Raw genomic sequence first — 17264 nt, 5'->3', positions numbered from 1 at the left:
GCCTCATGTTGATTGTTTATGGCTCTGTATATGCATGCCCTGTACCTCAGCCTCATGTTGATTGCTTATGGCTCTGTATATGCATGCCCTGTACCTCAGCCTCATGTTGATTGCTTATGGCTCTGTATATGCATGCCCTGTACCTCAGCCTCATGTTGATTGTTTATGGCTCTGTATATGCATGCCCTGTACCTCAGCCTCATGTTGATTGTTTATGGCTCTGTATATGCGTGCCCTGTACCTCAGCCTCATGTTGATTGCTTATGCCTTTATGTATATGTATCCTCTGCCTCAGCCTCATGTTGACTGATTAACCTCTGAGTGTAGTTATTTTGAATAGTTTTAAAGAACTCACAGCTACTAACCTTGACCATTTCACAGAAAAAAAATTCTGCCAATTAATTTTGTTCTCTTGAGCTACATATAAATTCTAAAAAGCAAAATAATTAACTGTATTGCCTTTGCTTCAGTTTTTCAGAGACTGGAGAGTCCTCTTTAAGCAGCAGAGTGAGCAACCATGGCAGGTCTGCACCTGTAATAAGGTACGTATCAGCCAGCAGCTCAGAAAGTCCAAGCTTTGCAACTGGCATTTCACAGCTACTTATCCCAAACAAATAAACGTCCCCATAAAAAGACAACCCCTATTATCTTGTTATTTTGGAGAGTCTGGCAATATCCTTCCGGCTCTTTGGGCTTCCAGCTCAGTTGGAGCTGGCTTTTGTTGGGTTACAGTGCCATAAGCATTCTTTCACAGCTTTTTAGAGACGTTTTCCACATTTTCGCCCCTCATCAAGCCCATCCATTATACTGACAGTCCTAGTCACTCTGGAACTGGTACATGTGTGTCCCGAGTCTGGCTAGTAAGTGGCTCACCAGGGCAGCCCACAACCCTCTGTGCAAAAGTTTTTCTAAACACTGTAGATTATTGAATTTAGAGAAATCTATTTTCAAAACCAAGGCCTAAACTAGAAAAGCTGTGGAGAAACTGCTACTGGTCCTTGGATTTCCTGAATTTCTGGGCTTCTTTCAGGACCCCAAGAAGGGTGGGCTCTGCCATCCCTCTAACAGGAGACAGCCAGGTAGATGCTGATATCTTGGCGTTTATTAAAGCCAGAGAGAACCTAATGCAGAAGAAAGGTAAGTTTTCTCTTGGAAGGTACAGTATGCCCTGATAATAAGCTTTGTTATTTCTGTAGCACAGGGAGGGTACGGGACATTGAAAGATGGATGCAGGAAACCAACATCTGGTTATGGGAAAGAGGAGTCAGCTGCGCGTCCAGATCTAGCCACAGAAGGAACTGTGCACGTCTGGGGCCAGAATCTAAACCTCCCTCTGCTCACTCACTCCTGGGTGTATACAATAGCCCCTTCTTCCTCTCTATCAGTGCAATCTTAGCTCCTCTTGGGATCAGAACTAATCCCCAGGTCCCTACCTCTGTGTTCCACCCACTACACTACACTGCCTGCCCACTTGCTTCTCCCACAAAAGGTGGTATCCAAACTGCTGACGTATTTTTATTAGCATTTCTTGTTTCTCGGAAGACAAGCCAGGTCTACCGACTCAGACAAGTGGGTCACTACTATATTTTTCTATATTTTTTATTTATTTACGTCCTATTGAAAACATCCAGAACAGGTTACAGCATAACATCCATAATAAAGCGCATAAAACAACAAAACCAACTAGGACCCTCACCCTACCTATTGACCCCCTTGTTTCCCAAAACAACTACTGCCCATGCTACATATTCCTCTACAGGGAACAGAAGTTTCTAATTCCTCTCTAAACTGCTTTATATTACCCTCTTGTCGCAATACAATTGGCAATGTATTCATAGCTGCAGAACTCTCTCAGAAAAGCCTCAAGCATGCGCCCTAGCATCACCCACAGAGCTCTAAACAGCCCATTTCTTGAAAATAGTGCCAGCTGCAAAATGGCACAGCTGGACCTAGAGTTCAAAGGGGCATTGTGGGACTCACTGGACCACCAGGGGCTTCCTGTAAGTGCTGAAGGCAGGTCAGAGGATTAAGGAGTGGGGAAGGAGGTCCTCGGGGCGGGGAGGACGTTTTTGGAATCAGTGGGGGTGGGATTTGGCATGGGTGAGGGGACCCAGGTCAGCACCTTTATTTATTTACATTTTGGATGCTTCAGGTTGCAGTTGGGTGGGGGGAGGTGGGCTAGGGAGGGTCTCACTAGACCCCCCCCCCTCCCCCAGAGATTTTCACGCACCAGAGGGATAAGGGTTTGGGGGCCACTCGGGACCTTTAAAAGTTGGCAGCCCCAGGATGAGGGTCACCGTCTCGTTGTGACTCCGTGCTGTGGTATTTTCTCCGGTAGTACTCAGGGAAAATATTATGGCTTAGTAAATCATTTTTTTAGTTGGATTACGCTGACATTCTGCATTATCTGGCTAAGTTATCTTGCTAACTTTATAACTGCCTCAGCAGTCCTAAAATAACCACACCCGCCCTGTACAGTGGATGTGGAAGTATTGTAACAAACAAATAAAGAAATAAACGTATCCGTTAACTTTAAGATAGCTGGGTATATTCAGCGGTGCACCCATGCTGCTGAATTTCCAATATTAGTTAGTCTGATAGGTTTATCTTGCTAACTTAGCTGGATTCCTCATGGCAGAGTATGAACCTCTAAGAGAGAAGAATTGAAATAGAAACTCCAAGAAACCAGACTCTTATGAGCAAAGGAACATTAAAGAAAGAGAAACAGAAATATATTTCCTCCTGTACTAAGCAAAATACAAAGATATAAAAAGTGCACATTCCCAAAGCTGACATATTGTATGCTCTAAAAACTGAAAATAAAATGCTTTTCCTGTAACTTTGTCTGATTGTTTTATTTTTCTCATTGAATTGGTCCCAGTTTCTCTTTTCCACTTTATTTTGTCAGTCTTCTAAATCTTTTTCTAAGGTCTCATTTCCATTTTCTGTTTCTTCTCTCTTTCTGTCTTCTTCCCTTCAACCCCCACTATTGTGTTCTGCGGCCGTGGCGCCCCACGACCGCGGCCCCCTACCTGATCCGCAGCGGCAGCCCCGGGGGAGGGCTCCGATTCGGGCCGGCGCCCCCGCGCGGCCTCCGTGACTGCTCCTTGCAGGGGAAGCCGTCCTGCTCCACCTTCGCAGCGTTCAGCGGCGTCTCCCCTCCGCGGGGGAGATCCAAGATGGCCGCCGCAATCCTTAGGCACGAGGCCGCGCCTCCTCCACAGATTTAAAGGGACCTAATCCCTTTAAATGGCTTCACCTGTTCCCTATCAGCCAGAGCAGGGGAAGTATAAAAGGAAGCTTCCTCTGCTCATCCAGCAACTTGGCAACATCCTACAGCGCTGTCTGGTCTGCTTGCTTCGGTGAGTTCCTTGAGCTTTGGATCCTGTTCCTGTTTCATCTTGACGTTCCCGGTTCCTGACTTCGGATTGGCTCTCGGTGATTTGCTGGTGTGTGACTTCGGATTGGCAAGTGGTGATTCTCTGGTGTGTGACTTCGAACTAGCAAGTGGTGATCCTTCGGTGCGTGACCTCGGACTGGTGAGCGACAACCCTCTGGCACTCAACCTAGGACTCCTTCTAGACCATCGTCTCCAAGGGCCCGCCTAAGTCCCAGCGGCCCAGGTCCCTACGGGCTCCTCCCGGGGGGACCGCAGGCTTCCAGGGCAAAGCTTCAGTCAGCCCTTGCTCCGTCACCCTGACCTCTCAAAGGTCCACCTAAGTCCCTGCGGTCTGGGTCCCTACAGGCTCCTCCTGGGGGGACCACAGTCTTCCAGTGGTGAAGACACAGCTCCTCTTCTCGTCTCTTCATCCGCCTCCGAGCTTGCCTCAGTCTCCAGTGCCAAGGGTCAGCTGGTCCTGTCTTCTGCTCTGCCTCGCCACCCGACGAGAGAACCTACGGATCCTCCGAAAGGTATACCATCCTCCCGTTGGCCAAGGGTTCACAAGCCTGAGCATAACACCCACATCAGATGTGATCAACTCTGGTCCTCGAAAGTCACAACCTGGCCAGGTTTTCAGGATATCCACAATGAATGTGTATGAGATCAACATGCATGCACTGCCTCCACTGTATGCAAATCTAGCTCATGCATATCTGTAGCTCTTGAGGACTGGAGTTGGCCACACCGCTCTACATCTTTCTCTGACATTGATTTTTCTGTTTCCTCTTTTTTCTCCATTTCTCTTGTCTGCCTCTCTATCAGAGCTGTAGCCAGGCAATTTGGCGCCTATGGCCAAGTGAAAAACTGCACCTTCACCCAATACACAACACATGACACCAATGCCCATGGCTAGTGCAAGGGTATTAGAGGCCCTAGGAAAACTTTACAGCCTTGCACCCCTCACCCGATCACACCCTCCTCATACACAATTTAAAATTATGCATTCATAATAGAGATTTTACATGGAAAAGAACATTCAAAGCACAGTCTTCTGAGGTAAAAATATCACTTACAATATGACATTACATTTATATGCACTGCTATCCTGCCAAGCAGAAAACCCTGCAAAAAAGCAAGAGATACTTGGAACCTGTATGCTATTAGGCCTACTGTAATGCATCTTAGGCATGAGCATGACCTTCAGAGAGCCACTCAAACAGCAACAACCCTACCTATGAAAGTTAATACTACAAATATTACACCAGGCCTAAAATAGTAATACAGCCCCTATTAGGGAAGCAGAACAATTCAAGGTGCTATAGATCCCTACATAGAAACTACCCACTAATGGAATAACTCACTTCACTCACACATGCAAAACACAGATAGACCCTCAAATACAGAATAAAGAGACCATACAGTATAAATAGAAATATACAGACAAAAACTAAACTGGTATCAGCAACAAGCCAAATTCTGTATGCACTGCAACAATATAAAAACAGAAACATTACCATTCCTCATAAAACAAAATTAGTAAAACCATACCAATAAAAAGAATAATTCAAAACAATTATTGAATAGAATAGCATTCAATAATTAAAAAGTTGTATAAAAATCTTCCAAATATCAATAAAATATTTCAAAACAGACACATCAAATAACACCCAACAATTAAAATAAGGATTTTAAAAAATTCCCTGTTATCCATACCTTGGAACTTTTGATTTCCAGAAGTCCTGAAATTGTCATGGATTAACAGTTGGAGACTAACTGGGATAGTTGTGCACTTACATGCTTCCTCTTGTGCACACACATGCTCCTTCTCATACACACAAATGCTCCCTCTCACTCTCCCACAAACAAGCACACATGCTCGCTCTCTCTCCCACACACAAGCACACATGCTCTCACTCTCCCACACACAAGCACACATGCTCGCTCTCTCTCCCACACACTTGCACACATGCTCTCTCACTCTCCTGCACACATGCATAGATGCTCTCTCTCTCCCACACACATGCACACATGCTTTCTCACTATCCCACACATATGCTCTCTCACTTTCCTACACACAAGCACACATGCTCTCTCTCACTCACTTCCTCCTTGATTTAGCAGGAAGCAGCAGTCTCCTTCTTCAGACCTGTGGCCAAGGGAATGACTTCCAGCCATAGGGCATTGGACTACCTCTGGCAGAGTGCACTCCTCCTTCTCCAAAGGAGCGCAGCCCCACCGAAATTGACAGCGTGGTAAGCGTGATCTTAGTAAGTTAAAAAGCAGCGTGGCTCTGCCAGAATCAGCAGCCTTGCCAGTGGGGCCGCGCTGCTCTTCCACTTACTAAGGCTGCAACGACCACACTGTCAATTTTGACAGAGCCACGCTGCTTTCTCTTTTGCTGGGGACCTGCCAACTGCACTGCTCTCCTTGGCATATGGTAGTGGTAGCGGCACCTTTTGGTAGCGGTGCCTATGGCAGTGGCCATATTGGCCACAGGCATGCTACGGCTCTGCTCTCTATCCACCCATAGCTAGATTTTACTCCTCCTTCACCCCTTCCAGTCCTCAGTCTTCCTCATTTACCTTTCACCTTCCTACCAGCTTTCCATCTCCAATTCAGACCGCTTCAGATCTCCCATTCCCTCTTCAGTCTCTCCTTCCCCAGTCTCCTATTCTCTCTCTGCCTTTTACCCACTCTTTAGTCCCCCAGTGCTATCCTATATACTCATCCCCTCCCCAGTCCTCATCTGTTTTACTTTGCCTCTCATCCTCTCATCTGCTTCAGCTACTTCTCTATCATGCATCCTCTCTCCTATCTCCAGTCCATTTCTTTTGACTCTTACGCCTTACCCAGCCTCTCATTCCACCTTTCATGTTTTCCATTTCCACCCTCATAACAGCCCCCTGTCCTTTCCACACTGCCTCCTACTTATACCAGCTCCTATTGGCATCTCTACCATTAAAATTATTTGATATCTTCATTCAACCAATTCTTCTGCATGGATTATGAGAGTGAAGTCTATGCAAGAAAGGACAGAATCACAATTTAAAACCTGCACCTCCAGTTCTGAAACACACTCTACTTCCATAAAAATTTCAACAACAACAGACCTAGGACATTGATCCTTATAACTCACCATACAAAAAAACTATATTCAAATTCTGTTGTCACCTCAGAAACAGTAACACAAATGCCTTCCATTGCCAAGAACGTTGAGAAGTAACATAAAACTGCAAAAAAAGACACTCGGAACCTATATAGCAGATTTATCATACCATAATAGAACTAACTCCAAGGACTCAGAAGAGCAATAACCCTACTTTTGAAAAGGCAGCACTATAGATATATTACACTGGGTGTGAGGCTCTGATGGGCAGTTCTTGCTTCCTGCCAGCAAAGACCCTCATTGGTTGGTTCTCCCAGCTTTGTAGCCCACTTCCTGCTGGTGGCCAACTTGTTCCTGTCTGGACACCGTTATATTCCAGGCTCACAGTCTGCATTTTGTCAGAGCTTAAACTTGTATTTTGTCTTTGTGATCTGACACTTGATCTTTGTGTTCCTAGACAAGGTCCTGTATTTCGTGTTCCTGTTTACTCATAGATTGCTTTGTGTATCCTGTGTTTCTGTTTGGTCCTAGTTTGCTTCATGTATCCTGTCGTCCTGCAGTGGTCCTACACTTCTTTTATGGGTGGCTTCATATCTCCAGGTTTGGGTTCTACATTGTCTTGGTGTGTGCCTTCTGTTTCCTATTGTTCCGATTCAATCCTACTGGTTTTCAGCAATTGAGGACTCAACCTGAGGTGAAGGTAGCAATCGCAGGAGAAGTCCTCCTGTCCCTCTTCCAGTCAGAACTCATCAGTCTTGCCTTGTTTGTCTACCACCCACTCATTACTTTGGGGTCATGCCTCTGGCAAATTACTCTATTGCATTGGACCCTAGAACACCAGTACACCTCCTATTAGGAAAACCAACCAAATTGCTGCAGATCCCTTCACAAATTGCACACTGGTAGAATCCCTCCGGTTTGGGAAACTGTCAAGGCATGAAACTGGGCCATTTCTACTAGGACAACCCTAAGAGCCACAAACCTTGCAGGAAGAGACACTGTCCAAGCTGACAGACTCAGTTGACACCTAGACCCCGAAAAGGGATTCCTGGATTAGGATGTTGCAAAAAGGATCTTCTTCAAGTGGGAAATATTTGAGTTGGACTTGTTTGTGACCATGAACAGGAAGATACTAGTCTTCTGCTCCAAGAGGAGACCAGAGGCAGAATGGTGGCAGAACAGATGACTTCTTCCTTCCCTGGGAGGCATATCTTCTGTATGCTTATCCTTCCATACCTCCGACGGCCAACAGCTTGATAAAACTCAGAAAGAACTGGGGAAATATGATCCTCATAGCTTCCTTTTGGCTGAAAAAGATTTCGTTTTCACTTCTTCGAGATTTGTCCTGGAGAAAACAAATCAAGTTGGGACCTCCCCAACTCTGATCATGCAGACCCAGGAGGGATGCCTCCACCCTAACAGGATCTCACGACATGACATCACAAAGTAACAAGTCTATGAAAATAACTTTGCTCCAGAATTTTAGACTTTGCAAAGCCATTTGTTATATATCTACAATAATAATACTCTAACAATAATATCAAAACCCTCTTAAACTGTTGAATTGGTCTCGCTTTCGGAGTTAGAACCGCAAAGCTGTTCTAACAAACGTATAAGAGAGTTTCCTTTTCCATCTACTCTCGATAAGGACAGATTGAAGAAGAGAAACAACAGGGTGTTAATTTAGACTTTTAGAGGGGGATATTGAGCAAACCGGGGAGCGGGAGCTACCCAGGGATGTTTACCCTGGCAGAGCTTAGCTGTCTACAAAATAAGGCTGGCTAAACTTACCTGGAGATCTTTACTACAGCGATTTACCCAACCAGGTGTACCCAAGTAAGTCCATCCAGCTTGTGCTGAATTTCTTTTAGGGACGCCCCTTGCTCTGCCTCTTTTTATCCAGCTAAAATGTTGCTACTGAGCTAGGACGGAGGAGAATTTAAAACTAGGTGGGGGGGTTGTCCTGGTATCTCAAAGGTTTCCCAATCAAACCCTTTTAAAGATGGACCTCTCGGTGAGCATGGCTGCTATTGCTTTAAGCAATAACTTTGCATCAGTGCTTGAGTACTGCTGACAGCATGCTGGCAGGACCCTGGCAGCTGGTGCAAGTGTGACATTATCTCCCCACTTATCAGGAATGGCTGTCAGGCAAACACACACAGGCAGCCCTCCAGCCACCTTCTACCATCCAAAGCAAACACTCACTACACTTAAGCCTCCCTGCTGTTCTCTTTTATCTTAATTTGGTCAAGCTGGAGCCCTTCTCTTCTCAAACCTGAGGACGAGTTTGTTGGCTTTCTAGCTGCATGGCAAAGCTGCAGAAAGGAGATGCATGGGGAGTCGATGCTGGGATCACCTACCAGCAGAGATGGAATCAAAGCAGTGGCAGAATGCAAGCGTGCCTGGGACGGTGTAAGGAATGACTACAATTGAAATGATACAGAGGGCAGGTCTTTATCTGCCAGCGTAGTAAGGGCAGATAAGGACGTCTTCGCCCAGCCTTTTACCCGGGTACACACTGGCATTTGGCCCAGTAAATTCACATCTTCTCCCCCAGAGAAAATTCAAGGTTAATCAATAATAATACATCAGTGTGGATGGTAGGGCAGAATTTCAGGCCCACGTGTCTGTCACGACAGCACTTGGGGGGCTGCAGTAGAGGCAAGTAAAATCTCATCTCTGGATGCAGTATCTTTCATTCACTCTGTCCAGCTAGTGTTGGGTGCTCTTGGGGGCAGGGCTGGTGCTGGCTTTTACAGTTATTGTGCTGCTCCCTCCCTGTTCACTTTTTGTAACACTTAATTTGTATTCATCTGGATGCCTCCTGCTCAGAGGGGGTAGGGTGGCAGATGCATGGAATGGCCTTCTACTGGAAATCAGTAACAGAATTCAAGAGAGTGTGCAATAAGCCCAGAGGATTTCTGGTTGTGAGAGGAAAGCCCGAGATCAATCGAGGAATGTAAGTGAGCAGGCGAGATGGGCTTTACACAGTTCTCATCTGCTCTCTTATTCTCTGTCTACGATATGACTGGTGGAATCCCGATTCTCCTTTCCTCACATCTTTTTCCCGGTCCAGAAGGTTTATGAGCTCTCTGTGTGAGTGCCTCTAAGAACTTCCTTGCTTGGTGTCCTATGCACCCCAGATTCTCAGGACATGTCAGGAGAGGCTTATTTTGGGTACCAGTGCCCCCCAGAAAGCAGGCTCCTTTAATTTTCGGCGGAACCTCTTCTTTTCTTTCATATCCATTTTGCTTTCCATTCTAGTCTCAGCTTCTTCTGTATTACTTATCGTTTCTAAGAGCTAGATCTCCATTTTCCTGTCATTTCCATTCTCTGAATTTCTTTTATATGGACTCACACTGTTCTCTGTAATAAAGATGCACAATCAGCCCAGAGTAGATTTAATGGGTGTTTGGAGGTGTGATTTCGCAAAGCTCTTACACCAGCTCTCAATTAGCTTAGTCAAATTTTTTTATGGTGCAGTGGTTTCCTACTGCTCCTTTAAGATTCCCACTCAGTCAGACCTAGTCTCAACTGGGGCTACAGCAGCAAGCACCTTCACTAGCAAAAGCCAAGCATTTAGCAAACACAGCAGCATGTAGCCCCATACGTTAATGACACTTTGGGATCAACTTCATATAAAGGTTAAAGCACCTAACTTAGGCCAGGTTTTGACTGGCTGTGTAAAACACATTTTCAACCAAACCTAGGTGCCTAGATTTTCAGCTAAAAATTAACTTTCTAGCTGGTCAAAATGTGACTGGCTAGATTTAAGCAGCTAGCACTGAAAATCCTCTCCCACCCAGCCGATTTCAGCACTAACTGCAGAGCCAATAGGCCTCCCTCCCCAATCCTCCATCCCATCTACCCAATTTCAAAACAATTGGCATCCTATACCCACCCCAATCCTCCACTCTCCAGAAGTCCCCCCAAAAGCTCTCCGAGTCCAGTCATCTGGAACAAAGAAGGCTTACCTCCTTCATGAGCTGGCAATGTCTAACATCAGAGCAATACTGGATGCCTGCTGGCTTGACTTGGGGAGCTATTGGGGGAACTTTAGGGGAGAGGGGTGGGGATGGGGCATCAGATTTTTCTGACATCAGGTGGGGAGGGGGTGCTGCCAGGCCCTGTAATTGAGAGACAGGAAGGAAGGGATCACTGACTCCAGAAGTAAGGAAAGCTGGATAGATTTAAACCGGCTAATCTTGGCCGTAATTTGGTCAATCAATTTAGGCGGCTAGCACTGAAAATTAACTCTAACTTGCTTTCCCCAACTTAACTGCACCCTGCCCGCCCATTTTGTAAGTGACAAAATTTAACTGCTCAGGTTGACTCAGTTTTCAACAGGGCTAATTTAACTACCTAATCCCTAAATTTAAATGGCCATCCTCTTTGCAAATTAATCCCTTTGTTTTAATTTTTATAAATGAATGATGCTGATGGTGGGAGTGCTCAGAAAATGAGGTAATATTTGCTGGGCCCTGTAAGTTGCCAGCAGACAGGGTTGTCCCACAGATATTTTATGGGTTGCTAAGACAACCCTTGGTGGACATCACTGAAGTCAGTGGGATGTTGGCACCTTCAAGGATTGCAATCAGTGAGGCTCTGACACACCTCTCTCTCACGCCCCTAAATGAACACTTTCCATTTTCCCTTATGATCGGCAATAATCCCTCTGTGAGAATCCTGTTATCATGTAACCCAAGCTGGTAAACTAACCTACTTTTATAGGGATGGTCCTACATTCATTGATTAAAAACAGATCCTTCTTCTGTTCTGTCCCCCAAGGAAAATTAATGCAGTTCTGTGCATGTCATTAGGGCTTCATGTGATAAGTTCCTCACTCCCTCCACTTGAGTCCCTGCTATGTCCTGCAGAATAGCTCATCTCAGTCTTAAACCTGCCTCTAAATTGGACAGGGGATTGATATTTCACTTCTCTGCTCTCTTTGGCTAAGATCCAAGTGTAGGGTCTAGGCTCTGAGCTGAGGTCAGTCCTGTCTTGGTCTTTCAGCTGACACTGAGAAGTAGTGGAATATAGGAGGGTTAATGCCCCACTGACGAAACAGTTATGGTATGGCGATGCCAAAGCAAGAGGACTAAACTTCCTGTTAAAAAAGAATTCAGGGTAAAAATGACAAAGTTCTTAATTGTTTCAGGAATATTGTTAATTTTACCCTCATTTACTGAGTTTGCATTATTGCCACTGGTGATCATGAGTCAATGAACACTGCCCACAGACAAATACCCAGATAAGAGATAAGGGTTGTGGGCTCTGATAATGAAATGAAATTTTATAAATGTAGGCAATAGAACTAATACTAAAAGCTAAAATGAGAATATAAAATTAATATCCTGCTGAGAGAATCTCTTCAGACTCACCATTTGCAGGACTCAAAGAGCCTGCTCATCGTGCCTTGGGTATTCCTTTAATGATCCCTCTGACCTCTTGAAATGGTCCGTGTTATCAGTTCAGTAGCATACACGGATGGCTTGACTCTGTGCTCTATTAGCCGAGGATGAACCCACGCCTGTTGATAAAATGTGTGCACAGGCCAATGAAGTGGAAAACAAGTTATATAAACAAAAGTCAAAAAGTAGCATTGATTTGTGACTGGGCAATACCCCTCTAATTAATGTAATTCACTGGAAAATGGGTTCTGTGAAAGGACACACAGGGAAAGGAAGATTAATATGTAGCGCTTGTCTGAGGCCTCTGTTCTGAGAAATTCAGAGATACAAAAATAAAGCTTAGATATAGCCTTCGACATGAGTTGTTTAAGTATAACGTCACATGGGGCCCATATCATACATTTATAGCTGAAGATATATCTGGTACCTAGGCTCACTAGATGCCAGTGTCTGGATATGTGCTTGTATTTTTCTGACTTAATTTTTCTGATTTAGTTTACACCTTGGGCTATACTATTGCAGATATTTGTAATGCCTCTTATTGCTGAATCCTTATTTCTTTTTTTTTTTTAATATAATTTTTTATTTTTCAAATTTTTCAAATACTTTTCAAGAAATACACTTGAAATTGTAAATAAAGAGACAAAATGGTTATCATTCTATAGATAAACAAAAAAGGAAATAAATAATAATAATTGTCTCTATATCCAAGTCCCCTACATGAGGATCCATAAGTCTACCTCAGGAAACATCACAAATAATAGAATGACAGGCATTCAGGGATCATACCTATTTGCAACGGGTAACAGTGCTAGACTTTTCTACTCAATCTAAGGCAATGGGAGAAGAAGCAAGATTGGTAGCAGATGGAGCTTTATCAGACAAAAAAGCTGAAAGTTATGCCGGAAGAAAGAAAATATAAGACACATTCCGGTATTTAATGATTCATTTACTCGGGAATTTCAGAAGGAAAAAAATCTCCTATCTCTAGTACCCTAGGTCTTAATAATAAAAATTACTTTCCTTTTGGGTTTGCCTTGCCAAGTCTGGATAAATGCAAACTTTATAATCCAGGAACGTATCCAATTGGTGGCGAAAAAACATTTTCAATATCCATTCTCAGTCAGAATCCAATAAGAAGGTAACAATAAGTGTAGCTGGTGAAATCAAGTCCTTTTGAGTAGTCTCCAACATGTTCAATAAATCCAACTAGGGAGTTTCAATTGGTGATAGAACTTGAAGCCCCTTTTGATCTGACGAGACTTTTTTAAAGGTGGAATGTAATAGACTCTTGAGACCAAAGGCAAAGTCTGTTCTGGAATTTTAAGGACCTCTAATAGATATCTTCCTCACATGTCCTTAGGGAGGACTGTAGGATCTTTAGGGAAATTAATAATGTGCAGATTCTTCCCCTGCACCTGATTTTCTAGCTTCTCCAGTCTGTTAGTTAGGATCTGATTTTCTCTAATCATAGATTGTTGGACCACTGATACACTTCCAGTTTCCAACTTGAGATTCGCACAGGAATTTTTATTCAAAGAAACTCCACTTTCTACTATTTTCAGGCGATTATCTAGCATGCCCAGGGAGGTGATCCCTGGGTTTAATTGCTTAGAGATATTATGATTCAAAGTCTATCGCCTCCCAGATAGATTCTAGAGTGACAGAAGTGGGTCTTACCAATTCAGACAGCAATCTTCCGGGTACACTATCTTCTTCTTCAACCGCCGAAGATCAGAGGAGCTAGCATTGTCCTCGGAGTTCCCGGGGACTTCATAAGACACCGGGTCAAATCCCGGTATAACCACTGCTCCAGGACGTAAAGGGCTTCCCTCTTTAACACCAGAGGGTGCTGCTCCGCCAAGCAGTTGTGCTGTTCTGGCCTCTGTGGGGTTAATCGGGGCCAACCATTGCTCTGGGGAAAATGATGTCAGAAAGTCAGTGAGGGAGTCGGGTTCCACTTCCTCCTGACTCACTTCGAGCGAACCGTCTCCCGAATTGAAGGATCCCTGGCGCACATGGGCGTCCATCGGGCCCAAGACTCTAGGTAAGGATGGTAGAGGCAATGCTGCTCGCTCCCTGGCCTGATGCTTCCTGCCAGAGTGGGGCATATTTGTTGTGGTCCGGGTCCTGGGAGGAACACCTCAAGCGTGTCTCACACCGTCAGCCATCTTGGATCCTCAGTGGATCCTTATTTCTGTTTTGCAGTTACACCTGTTTCATTTGTATTGTGTCTTTAAAATCATAAATAAAGAGTAAAAAAAAAAATATATATATATATATACACAGCACTAAGCATCCAAGGGACAGAATTTAATAATGCCAGAAAGAAAAGTTACAAAACTTGGCTCCGCAGCAATTAGCTTTGCTGCTAAGAGGTTACATAAGGCATAGAGGAGTGTATGGTGAGTGTCTTCATAGGGAGATTATCCAAAAGATTTAGTGCCACTGAAAATGAGCAGATTTTATTGCATGGCTTTGTATGGTAAAATACAGAATATGCGAAATGTCCATCTTTGGCTTCTGTGTTTGTTTTCAGCCTTGCATCCATTCGTTTCTGTTTGTTTTTACTTCAGTAAAAGGAGGCTGATTACAGCCATTCCAGTCAGTATGCAGGTAAACTCTATAAGCCCAATATTCACACAAGGCTCATTGTCTGATTTAAGGCACCTTATTTAGGAACCTATGTTCAGCCATTTAAAAATTAGACTGAACATAAGCCCCTACAGTAAATTAATTTTAAAGTTCCTACACTCTGGTAGGTATAGACTATCCGAAATTTAGGTGCATTATATAGGCGCCCAGCACTAGGGATGTTTTGGTTTTTTTTTTGGGGGGGGGGGGGATTATTCATTTTTCATCTTCAGGGTTTTTTCTTTTTCTTTTTTTAATTCTTTTGTTTTTGGGGGTGGAAATGGTGCACCCTGTTTGCTAATAGTGCATCTTATTTGCTAGTAAAGCACACTATTTCCTGAAAATGAGAAATTCACAAAATATTTCATTATTTTTTAATTTTTGGTTTCATTTGAAACAAAGCAAAAATGGGTACAAACGAACACACATCCCTACCCAGCACTGGAAAATCAGTGCTGAGCACCTAAATTTGTGCCCACACTCCTGATCACCAGCCCCCTCTAAGGTGCCTAATCTTAAGCGCTGAGCCCAGGAATATTTTTATGTTCAAATTTCTTTTGTTAATTTTCAAACAACATATACAATCTAAACATCTCTGTTCTTGGGGCTTTTGAGTATTGTGATCCCTGTGTCAGCATTGGATGACACATCCTTCCAGGCGACCTCTTTATTTGGTCCCTGAATGAAGGACAATATGTGTTTGCAGAAGGTTTGAGATTTGTTTCACTGGACGTCTGTTTTCTTTCAGGACTGAGCAACTAATAAAGTGCAGTTTGGAACCGATGCCCCCCTCCCACCACCTGTATATGCTGGCATGGGAGGTAGACTGTTGGACATGCCCTCACCAACTTTAAGGGATGCTGAACGTTCCTACTAGAAGGAAAGCAGAATATCGTGCACCAAGGAGTGACGCTGAACATGCACAGTTACCACTCGTCACCATGTCTGCTGAGGCAGGAGGCCCTCTCCAAGTGAAGACACACATCCATCTGTGGAATTTATGCTGCCTTAATTGTGTACATAAAGGTTATTTTATTTGACTTTACTAATGTGATTATGAAGCGAAGGTATTAGTTTGAGAAAACCTTTCAATAACATTTTTTTCATTGATGACAACCTTTTTAAATTAGTGTGTTTAATATTTGTTCCAAGCTTCTGAATTTCTACTGACTGAGTCTACAGTCATTTTAGAAAATAGTATCGCAACCTCATTGAATAAGCTTTCGGTGTCAGGAAGCCGTCTCTGATAGGAACAGCACACTAGGGCTTGCAAGTGAAACTGATTAAATTTTTTTCTGTTAAATTCATGTTTTAAGAGTTGTGTTCACTTCGGTAATGAGCTATACTAATGAGAATTACTTTTGACCTCCATTACATGACCTTACCGTTGACTTGGAAATTCTCAAGACAGTCAGGATGAGTAATTAGCTTGTGCTAGTGTCACTGAAATGGTGACCCATGACAGTTCAAACAGCCATGCAGTGCCCTTCCCACAGATAAAATAGCTTACGTTCCACTTTGGAGCTGCACTTGGTTCTCTTAGGGTTGCCAGCTGGCTCCAGATTTTCAGGATAAGTTGATCCAGTCCTGGCATTACCCCGCTGAAAGCAGTGATTTGTAGTTCTGTAGTCCCTGAATTCAATGGGATAAAACCAGGACTGGATCAACCGGTCTTAAAAATCTGGAACCCTGCAATGAAGAGTCGTAAATCTGGACACTAGCTGTCACCATTGCACGATGACTGGGAGTCTCTCTTGGCAAGAGCTGTGAATGCTGTTTCTGCAAGATGCCCAACCCCCGCCAGCCCAGGAAATGGGAAACCTAAGCCAGGAATCAAACCCAGGTCTCATCACACCGAGAAGCTGGGCCAGCCCTCCAAACTGATGCTTTCTCTTCCAGAGGGAGTGCTGACTGCAGAACCAAGGAAAGCATAACATCTTAAACACAAAAACAAAAAAGTCTTAAAGGGTTGAACTATTACTGTCTGTGTTTATTGTTTGTTAGTTTTAAAGGGTGGTAGTTGTTTGCTACTGTTAAGTATTGTGTGTGTTTAGAAATAGGACTTTGGATTATTTTATGAGCTTGTAGAAGTTAGTGCTTGCTTGTATTAGAATTGTGAGTTTGCAGAGGTCACTTACTAGATCTGAAAAGGTAAGAGTACAGGTTCATGGGCAATTATGTTTGATCCCCACCCATCACCCCCACCACATCTCCCACCAACCTCAGAACTCTTTTCCTGTTAAATAGGTCGTCCCCCCTCCAATTAGGAGGAAAATCTTGAGAATATGAGTCAATTACTGGTTTTGCAAAACATACAATTAACCCTAATTTTAGTGATTGATTAATTTTAGTCTTGTTGCTAGTCATTCACAAACTAACAACAGTCACCTAGTTATCAATTTAAAAACCTTAGGGCCCAATTTTCAAAAGCATTTACATGCTTAAAACTGGGTTTTATATATGTAAATGCACTTTACCCGAGTAAGCGGGCTTTTGAAAATTGCTACAATCTATGCCCTTGAATTGTCCATAGGATTTATTCACAGAAGTTCACTTTACTCAAGTAAATTACTTTTGAAAATTGGTACAATAATAGTTACATTAACACATGTAAATCATTTTGAAAATTACCCCAAAGATTTTAAAAGACACCAAATTATTTAAAACACCTTAAATTGAGAGACATACCTACTCCATAATAAGCTTTAAAACTTCAGCAACTTAATAAAAT

The 17264-nt window shown here is 43.5% G+C and overlaps 1 protein-coding gene across 2 annotated transcripts in view; it reads left to right on the top strand.

Moving 5' to 3' along the window:
* KIF6 (kinesin family member 6) overlaps nucleotides 1-15840 on the top strand; it is an 811696-nt gene extending 795856 nt beyond the window's left edge. For both annotated transcript variants that reach the window (XM_029592929.1, XM_029592928.1), the window contains exons 20-22: nucleotides 471-542; nucleotides 1031-1137; nucleotides 15282-15840. In XM_029592929.1, coding sequence (XP_029448789.1) covers nucleotides 471-542; nucleotides 1031-1137; nucleotides 15282-15295 — 193 coding nt within the window. In that variant the 3' untranslated portion in view covers nucleotides 15296-15840. The remainder of the gene's footprint in view (nucleotides 1-470; nucleotides 543-1030; nucleotides 1138-15281) is intronic.
* Nucleotides 15841-17264: the final 1424 nt, after the last annotated feature.

Source organism: Rhinatrema bivittatum, chromosome 3, assembly GCF_901001135.1.
Source record: "Rhinatrema bivittatum chromosome 3, aRhiBiv1.1, whole genome shotgun sequence".
Classification (NCBI taxonomy): domain Eukaryota; kingdom Metazoa; phylum Chordata; class Amphibia; order Gymnophiona; family Rhinatrematidae; genus Rhinatrema; species Rhinatrema bivittatum.
Note: the sequence above shows the minus strand (reverse complement) of the source record. Positions and strands in the feature narration are given on the sequence as shown.